This window comes from Schistocerca cancellata, chromosome 12, assembly GCF_023864275.1.
Source record: "Schistocerca cancellata isolate TAMUIC-IGC-003103 chromosome 12, iqSchCanc2.1, whole genome shotgun sequence".
Lineage (NCBI taxonomy): Eukaryota > Metazoa > Arthropoda > Insecta > Orthoptera > Acrididae > Schistocerca > Schistocerca cancellata.
The window spans coordinates 131,738,648-131,749,032 of record NC_064637.1 but is presented as its reverse complement, the minus strand read 5'-3'; the positions used below and the strand labels follow the sequence as shown (position 1 = coordinate 131,749,032).

Sequence of the window (10,385 nt, the reverse complement as noted above, 5' to 3'; positions counted from 1 at the left end):
CTTTTCCCGGAGCTACGGCTCAATACTCCTGCTGCAATAACAAGGCGACAACAAACCGAGGCGCGGATTAGCTCTGTTGACCGTCGGGCCACGCTTCTGCTGACGGCGAGCCAGAGAGTGCAAGCGCAGCAGATGCTCCAACCCGTATCGAAACACGCCGGCTGCCGAGTCAGCGCGCCGCATGCTGTTTACACTAACAACAGCCGGGCCATCTGCTACCTGAATATGTGCTCCCCTCCTACGCCACAACCATTCAGATAGTTGCCGTGTACGGGGCGAACATGGCCACGGGGCTGTCATCTGTCGTCTTTGTCCTGGTCGCAGGTAAGCCTTCACTTCACTGTGTTATAATCTTTATTGGTCCTTTTAAACATTTTTGTACATCAGGTGCATTACGATACTGGACAGGTCAAGTTTTCATGACACACAGTAAACGTACTAAACATTCAAAATAAATCATATGCCGTACACTTGTTGTTGTCGTGGTCTGAAGATTGATTTGATACAGCTCTCCATGCTACTCTATCCCATCTCCGAATAACTACTGCAATCAACCTACATTCTGCTGAATCTGCTTACTGTATTCATCTCTCGATCTCCCTCTACGATACCTCCCCCCCACATCCCCCCGTCAGCCATTTTCCTGCAATTCTAAATTTGCTATCCTTTGATGTCTCAGAATGTGTCCTATCAACCAATTCCTTCGTTTGGTCAAGCTGTGCCACAGATTTCTTTTCTTCCTAATTCTATTCAGTACCTCCTCATTAGTTACATGATCTACCCATTTAGTCTTCAGCATTCTTCTGTAGCACCACATTTGAAAAGCTTCTATTCCCTTCTTGTCCAAACTGTTCATCGTCCATGTTTCACTTCCGTAAATGGCTACCCTCCATACAGATATCTTCAGAAAATACATCGTAACACGTAAGTCTATATTCGATATTAACAAAGTTCTTTTCTTCAGAAACGCTTCTCTTGCTATTGCCAGTCTACATTTTATATCTTCTCTATTTCAACCATCATCACTTATTTTGCTGCCCAAATAGCAAAACTCATCTCCAGCCTTAAGTGTCTCTTTTCTTACTCTAATTTCCTCACTATCGCATGATGTAATTCGACTACACTCCATTGTCCTTGTTTCGCTTTTGTTGATGTTCATCTTATATCGTGCTTTCACGACACTGTCCATTCCGTTCAACCACCCTTCCAAGTTCTTTGCTGTCTCTGACAGAACTAAAGTGTCCTTGGCAAAACTTAAAGTTTTTATTTGTTCTCCTTGGACTTTCATTCCTATTCCAAAGTTTTCTTTGGTTTCCTTTGCTGCTTGCTCTGTGTGTAGATTGAATAACATTGGGGTAAGCCCACTTCCTGTCTCACTCTCTTCTCAACCACTGCTTCATTTTCATACCCCTCATCTGTTACGACCGCTGTCTGGTGGCTGTACAAGTTGTAAACAGACCTTTGTTCCCTGTATTTTACCCCTGCTGCCTTCAGAATTTCAACTTGTCGATAATTTCAGAAATCAGTAAAAACACACACACACACACATAAAATATATATATATATATATATATATATATATATATATATATATATATATATATATAAGGTTATTGTTATAAGTCGTTTCTTAATAGTTACATACATCAATGTGTTGGTTGCTTTTTTCTTGACCATCACACAGTTTTCCTAGAAACGCATCACAAACATCACTACCTTATGTTTTTTGCGTAATTGTAAATGCACCACGAAGCTGGCTATGCTTGTCAGTATGGGCTATTTCTAATCGCTATAATTATTAAGCTGAAAATGACGTAAATACTGATGTAATGTTCAGTATACCGTCCTGAGCCACAAATTCAATACCTGCAGTTACACCCATGGGGCTTAAATTTCGTCACCTTTGTAGGTTAGGGCCTGTATCAGTCCTGAAATGTTATGGAAAAGGCCAAAAATTGTTTTATATAAATCTTCATTCATTCTCGACTTGTGGGCAAGGGACATTTAAATTGTTATAACACACTAAAGCCACTATTTGCCACAAACGATCACACTGCAGAAACAAAAATACAAAAAAAGTGTTCGTAATTTCGTTCTTCTAAAAATTCTCTACAGTACAACTACTTTAAATGTATTTTTCCATTCCAGTATTACCAAACACTGTCACTATCATAAATCACATGAAGGCCATGAATGAACAATGTTTTCAAGTTGTTTTCAGCATTCTAAACACGTTTCACATTTGAATTTGTATATATGTGTAGATGAAGAGCTTGTTTCGTGATAACAATCCAAGCATTTCGTGCAAAGAATCAGTTTCTCTCCGGCTACGTTTTGCCATATGACAGAAGTAAAATAATCTTTATAAATAGCAAAATAAATTAAATTTCGACAACAGTTCCCAATTGCGTCCCCGGGACGAAAATAGGAACTGCAAAGTAGACGAAATTACGAATATCTCCAGCTTTATTATAACATCCAGTACAGCACATAGGCCAAACGCTTGACTATGGCGAACGCACGCCATGAACTACAATACACGAATGAAATACAGCCCAATATTCGGAAACAAATCAGAGCTCATGCTGGAAATAGCAGGCTGTTAATTTGATTGCTGCACTAACTCGTGTAGATGTGGAAAGATAAATCCCCTCATACATGGTAGCTAAAGGTGTTGTGTTCTCAACTAAATAATGAACTGAGATTACATATGTTTTCTGATGGGGGTCCGCCTTAAGAAGAACAGTTTTGTTTTATATCCCAAAAATGTTTCACTGCAGTTGTAGCTTCATCAGTGGGCTTTTGTTTTGTGGCTGTTAAACATAAAGAATGCTCCTTACTGTTTGTACACATCGTACAATCGTAATTACAAATTTTTGAGGAACACGTAAAGGTACGTATTCATACCTCTTTACCACATGGTATGGTTTTCCTGAGGTATTATGTTTTTATAGGGCCTATTTTCTTTCTCAGTTTCTCGTCTGCAATCATATACTTATACTACTTAATGTAGACAAATTATTTAAGCAAAAAATTATGATTTGGAAACTGTTATGGCTATGCCTGAAATTAATTCGTTGTGGAAGGCTGTGTAGAATTAATTTCAGGCATAGCCATTGTGGTGTCACCGCCAGACATCACACTTGCTAGGTGGTAGCTTTTAAATCGGCCGCGGTCTGCTAGTATACGACGGACCCGCGTGTCGCCACTGTCAGTGATTGCAGATCGAGCGCCGCCACACGGCAGGTCTAGAGAGACGTCCTAGCACTCGCCCCAGTTGTACAGCCGACTTTGCTAGCGAAGCTACACTGACAAATACGCTCTCATTTGCCGAGACGATAGTTAGCATGGCCTTCAGCTACGTCATTTGCTACGACCTAGCAAGGCGCCATTACCAGTTTATATTGAGATTTTTAGCAAATGTATCAACAAGAGCGATGTTCTCCAATTATGGATTAAAGTTAAGTATTGCATCAACTACGTACTTTATTTGCTACTATCAAGTCCCTTAACTGTTCCAGACCTCACGCCAGTCTGCGTGAGCTAAGCGCGTGCATTTCGGCCTCCTTTAGCAACACGGTGTTGGCTCTTCTGCCAACACACCAGCCATAACAGTTTCTAAATCGTAATTTTTTGCTTAAGTAATTTGTCTACATTAAGCTGTATATGGTTGCAGACGACAAACTGAATGAAAGCGCACTATAAAAACATAATATCTCAGGAAAACCGCACCACGTGGTAAAAAGGTATGAATACATAACTCTGTGTGTTCCTCAAAAATTTGTAATAACGATTTTAAAAAGTAATATTTACTTGTGTGCAAACAGTAAGGAACATTCTTTATGTTTAACAGCCATAAAATAAAAGCCCACCGACGATGCTGCAATTGCAGTGAAACATGTTTGGGATATAAAACAAAACTGTGTTCTGCTAAAGGCAGACCCCATCCAAAAACATATTATTGTTAAAACAAACACGGACAAAAGAGCTTCAACCTTAAGATGAAGTGAGGTTACGTATGATCACGCAGCTAAACATTTGTTACCAACTCTGGATACTGTAAGTTCCTACAGGGACGAAATCAGGAACAGAGACTATATTAGGACCCAGGAGGAATGGTTGGTATTCAAGGATATGACAGGAGCGAACATTCGAAGCAAAAACGTCTAATGAACATGGGCTGCATACCTTGGGAGCTATGGGCACTACATCTTCGATACTGTGGAACAAATCTGTTCTACTGCAAGATCTTCGCTTTCCATGATTTCGGCTGAGATAGTACGGACCAAAAGAAGGCATATTGTGACTTCTTTGGGTCTATGCTACCTCACCTGAAAGGACGGACAGCAAAGAGCTTGCAGTCGAACAGATTTGTTTCACAGTATCGAGGATGAAGAAGTGCTCATAGCTCTTGAAATATGGATTTTAGAGCCCATGTTAAATAGACTATTTTGCCTCGAATGTTCGCTCCTGCCACATCCCTGAATACTGACCATTCTTCTTCGGACACCCTGTACACAGCAGACAGTGGTGATATGCAAATTTTCTCTTATTATATATTTACAATAATAATGTACACATTTAGAATTTTAATGTATACCCAGTTACACTGTAGTAACACTTCTGAAGTAGGTGGGCATGAACACTTGTTTTAAATGCTGAAACAGCATGAACTGCTTTTTTTCCCGTTTGCAGTTATCCCTCTCTTTTAGTGCTGTATCTGAATTCTGGTCGTGTATATCCTGTTTTCCTCTTTCGGTTATAAGAGTAAATACCTTGTTTTTAGGGCTCCTTGCCTCAACCGACAAAAACGGAACCTTTATACGTTCGCTTTGTTGTCCGCTTGTCTGTCTAACTGTTGACACTCCTTTTTCTCTGAAACGCGTAGAGCTATTGAGCTGAAATTATGTTAAATACTCAGAGGTCTACGATCCTTTACCGGCGTAAAAAATTTAAACCTTTAAGTCAGTGCAATCAAAAGATACTCAATCGTATCACTAGTTTTTATCCTCGGAATATTACTCATCAAAACCTTAGGCTACTTCCCGTTGACCTATAATCTACTTCCCGTTGACCTTTAATCATGAAACTCGGCAAGAAACAAGGTTTGACAATACAAGCAAAGGAAAAAATCGGAAAACATTAATTTGTAATTATATCACACAAAAAAATTATGCAGCTCGTTATCTGGCTGTCTGTCAGTTCGTCTATTGAGACCACTTTTTCTCAGAAACGGGTATACGTATCAAGATGAAATTTTTATGTCACATACTAAGGTCTACGGCCCGTTTGTTAGACGTCACAGGTCCAATTATGTTTTTCCCACGCCGCACTGTTTGTTGATACTTGGGGATGTCGTAGCGAGCGACACTTTTAAACTTGACTGTTTCCGTAAGGCGTGCAGAGTTGCCAGTCCGGCAGTGGCTAATTCAAATTCAGTTCGGGGATCTACTGAGTATGTACGTCACGATCTAAGAAATGCTGTGACAGAAAATGGAAATGAGCGTTTGGCGTCATTGGCCGAGAGGCCCCTTACGCCCTTATTACATTCGACGCCACATTGGGCGACCTGCGCGCCGGATGAGGATGAAATGATGATGAAGACAACGCAACACCCAGTCCCTGAGCGGAGAAGATCCCCGACCCAGCCGGGAATCGAACCCGGGCCCCTTAGGACGGCAGTCCGTCACGCTGATCATTCAGCTATCGGGGCGGACGAGAGATCATGAAAAAGGTATTGCTTAAATAAAGGGCCGCTGCAAACCGCCATTGTGAGTGTGTATATTCTGAAATGTTCAAGGTACAGATAACTGCTGTTTACATGTCTAAACCAATGTTTCTAGTGAGTGCATAGACATCGCGGTATACGGTAACAACACCAACGATTATGTTTCTCGACTGATTGTTGCACGAGATTTCAACATAGATTTTAAAACCACACCCCAAATTGCAATTTTACTATCTTTCTCCTCCAAAGGAATGTTACCATTAACAAACCAACGCTCTACAAGCGCTAACACGATTATCGACATTTATCCAACCTCAATATGCATTGCTGTACTGTTCGTTCTTTTCTCAGTCTTCTACAAATTTGGTCAAATTTAATACTTAAATTATCATTTTAATTTAATTTTCGATTTACATACGAACTATGAAACCCGTTTTGATCGCAGTCTCATGAGATTATGAATGGAGATAACGCTAAAGACGCTCGGGTCACTATTTTTTGCCGGCCGTTGTGGCCGTGCGGTTCTAGGCGCTTCAGTCTGGAACCGCGTGACAGCTACGGTCGCAGGTTCGAATCCTGCCACGGGCATGGATGTGTGTGATGTCCTTAGGTTAGTTAGGTTTAAGTAGTTCTACGTTCTAGGGGACTGATGACCACAGATATTAAGTCCCATAGTGCTCAGAGCCATTTGAACTATTTTTTTGGGAAATATTTATTGGCAAAATTTCTGCTACCAGTTTCGACGGAAATTTAAGTCTCTGGGCTAAGTTTCGAAGCTTCTTGTCATTTGATGTAGCAGGTTTCAGCATGTATTAGTTAATTTGTATCATAATTATGTTACTTTAATTAATTATCATAATTTAAAACTTAAATGATTCCTGAGCGCATAAGATCGCAAAAAATCACTAATATACAGGGTGGTCCATTAATCGTGACCGGGCCAAATATCTCACGAAATAAGCGTGAAATGAAAAAAACTACAAAGAAGTAAACTTGTCTAGCTTGAAGGGGGAAACCAGATGGCGCTATGGTTGGCCCGCTACATGGCGCTGCCATAGCTCAAACGGATATCAACTGCGTTTTTTTAAAAATAGGAACCCCATTTTCATTACATATTCGTGTAGTACGTAAAGAAATGTGAATGTTTTAGTTGGGCCACTTTTTTCGCTTTGTGATAGAGGGCGCTGTAATAGTCACAAACATATGGCTCACAATTTTAGACGAACAGTTGGCAACATATAGGTTTTTTTTTAATTAAAATACAGAACGTAGGTACCCTTGAATATTTTATTTCGGTTGTTCCAATGTGATTGCAAACTTATCATTTCTGGGAACGCATGATGTTACAGCGTGATTACCTGTAAATACCACATTAATGCAATAAATGCTCAAAATGATGTCCGTCAACCTCAATGTAGTTGGCAACACGTGTAACGACATTCCTCTCAACAGCGAGTAGTTCGCCTTCCCTAATGTTCGCATATGCATTGGCAATGCGCTGGCACATGTTGTCAAGCGTTGTCGGTGGATCACGATAGCAAATATCCTTGAACTTTCCCCACAGAAAGAAATCCGGGGACGTCAGATCCGATGAACGTGCGGGCCATGGTATGGTGCTTCGACGACCAATCCACCTGTCTTGAAATATGCTATTCAATAACCGCTTCAACCGCACGCGAACTATGTGCCGGACATCCATGTTCGAAGTACATCGCCATTCTGTCATGCAGTGAAATATCTTGTAACATTGGTAGAACATTACGTAGGAAATCAGCATACATTGCACCATTTAGATTGCCATCGATAAAATGGGGCCAATTATCCTTCCTTCCATAATGCCGCACCATACATTAACCCGCCAATGTCGCTGATGTTCCACTTGTCGCCGCCATCGTGGATTTTCCGTTGCGCATTAGTGCATATTATGCCGGTTTACGTTACCGCTGTTGGTGAATGGCGCTTCATCGCTAAATAAAACGCGTGCAAAAAATCTGTCATCGTCCCGTAATTTCTCTTGTTCCCAGTGGCAGAACTGTACACGACGTTTAAAGTCGTCGCCATGCAATTCCTGGTGCATAGAAATATGGTACGGGTGCAATCGATGTTGATGTAGCATTCTCAACACCGACGTTCTTCAGATTGCAGATTCTCACGCAATTTGTCTGCTACTGATGTGCGGATTAGCCGCGACAGCAGCTAAAACACCTACTTGGGCATCATTTGTGCAGGTCGTGGTTGACATTTCACATGTGGCTCAACACTTCCTGTTTCCTTAAATAACTTAACTATCCGGCGAACGGTCCGGACACTTGGATGATGTCATCCAGGATACCGATCAGCATACATAGCACACGCCCGTTGGGCATTTTGATCACAATAGCCGTACATCAACAATTGGTAAACGGTCCATTTTAACACGGGTAATGTATCACGAAGCAAATACCGTCCACACTGGCGGAATGTTACGTGATACCACGTACTTATACGTTTGTGACTATTACAGCGCCATCTATCACAAAGCGAAAAAAAGGGGTCCAACTAAAACATTCATATTTCTTTACGTACTACACGAATATGTAATAAAAAATGGGGGTTCCTATTTTAAAAAGCGCAGTTGATATCCGTTTGACCTATGGCAGCGCCATCTAGCGGGCCAACCATAGCGCCATCTGGTTTCCCCCTTCAAGCTAGACGAGTTTCGTTCTTTGTAGTTTTTTCGTTTGATGCTTATTTCCTGCGATATTTGGCCCGGTCACTATCAATGGACCACCCTGTATATTTGAAATTTCATTTATCTAACTAAAACGTTATTCTACAACGAATTTTAAAAAATTTTAATCTTTGCTGCTGATAATTAGCATAGAATTTTAGTAACTCCAACATCAGTAATTTCCAAGAAGCTTTGGGTATCGAAGTCGCGCCCCACTACGAGCGATGTACATCGTAGGCTCGACTGCCGAGGCACACTGAGTATGTGGATCAATGGTTTTTAATTAAATCATGGGAGAAGGCAGATGGATCAATGTTTCTTAATAACAGGTTCGCACGTTCGATGTATTAATAAACATTGATCCACCTACTTTCTCCCATCATTTAATTGAAAAACATTGATTCGCCTAACTTCTCCCATGGTTTAATTAAATAACACGACTGTTAACAATATTATACCGTATTCCCCTGTGAACGCACAGAAACAATATCCAGACTCCACTCCTCGACAGTTGGGCGCTCGATGTATCGGTCGCTGTGAGGGCGCGACTTTGATGCCCAAGGCTTCCCCGGAAAATACCTGAGAATTAATTAAGTAACTCAAAAATTACAATAGCGAATGCGAAATCACAGAAAAATTTTAACTTAAAATTAAAAGAATCTCGAAAGTCTTGAAATTCTCAAAGTAGGTATCTTGCCAATATCGATACAAATAACAGGCAAAATTCGTCGAGATTTTTGATTCCCAGGATGAGTGGACTATTTATTCCATGCCCCATTGAGGGGGCGTAACCGTGGTCTAGGGGTAGCGTCAACGGAAGGATAACGTACTACGAGTCGGGGCGTGGAATGTCAGAAGCTTGAACGTGGTAGGGAAACTAGAAAATCTGAAAAGGGAAATGCAAAGGCTCAATCTAGATATAGTAGGGGTCAATGAAGTGAAGTGGAAGGAAGACAAGGATTTCTGGTCAGATGAGTATCGGGTAATATCAACAGCAGCAGAAAATGGTATGTGTAGGATTCTTTATCAATAGGAAGGTAGGGCAGAGGGTGTGTTACTGTGAACAGTTCAGTGACAGGGTTGTTCTTATTAGAATCGACAGCAAACCAACACAGACCACGATAGTTCAGGTATACATGCAGACGTCGCAAGCTGAAGATGAACAGATAGAGAAAATGTATGAGGATATTGAAAGGGTAATGCAGTATGTAAAGGGGGACGAAAATCTAATAATCATGGGCGACTGGAATGCAGTTGTAGGGGAAGGGGTGGAAGAAAAGGTTACAGGAGAATATGAGCTTCGGACAAGGAATGAAAGAGGAGAAAGACTGACTGAGTTCTGTAACAAGTTTCAGCTAGTAATAGCGAATACCCTGTTCAAGAATCACAAGAGAAGGAGGTATACTTGGAAAAGGCCGGGAGATACGCGAAGATTTCAATTAGATTACATCATGGTCAGACAGAGATTCCGAAATCAGATACTGGATTGTAAGGCGTACCCAGGAGCAGATATAGACTCAGATCACAATATAGTAGTGATGAAGAGTAGGCTCAAGTTCAAGATATTAGTCAGGAAGAATCAATACGCAAAGAAGTGGGATACGGAAGTACTAAGGAATGACGAGATACGTTTGAAGTTCTCTAACGCTATAGATACAGCAATAAGGAATAGCGCAGTAGGCAGTACAGTTGACGAGGAATGGACATCTCTAAAAAGGGCCATCACAGAAGTTGGGAAGGAAAACATAGGTACAAAGAAGGTAGCTGCGAAGAAACCATGGGTAACAGAAGAAATACTTCCGTTGATTGATGAAAGGAGGAAGTAAAACATGTTCCGGGAAAATCAGGAATACAGAAATACAAGTCGCTGAGGAATGAAATAAATAGGAAGTGCAGTGAAGCTAAGACGAAATGGCTGCAGGAAAAATGTGAAGACATCGAAACAGA

The 10,385-nt window shown here is 41.0% G+C and overlaps 1 protein-coding gene across 1 annotated transcript in view; it reads left to right on the top strand.

Moving 5' to 3' along the window:
- Positions 1–207: 207 nt before the first annotated feature.
- LOC126109523 (uncharacterized) overlaps positions 208–10,385 on the top strand; it is a 109,229-nt gene continuing 99,051 nt past the window's right edge. The window contains exon 1 of the mRNA XM_049914543.1: positions 208–324. Within this exon, the coding sequence (XP_049770500.1) occupies positions 282–324 (43 nt within the window). The 5' untranslated portion in view covers positions 208–281. The remainder of the gene's footprint in view (positions 325–10,385) is intronic.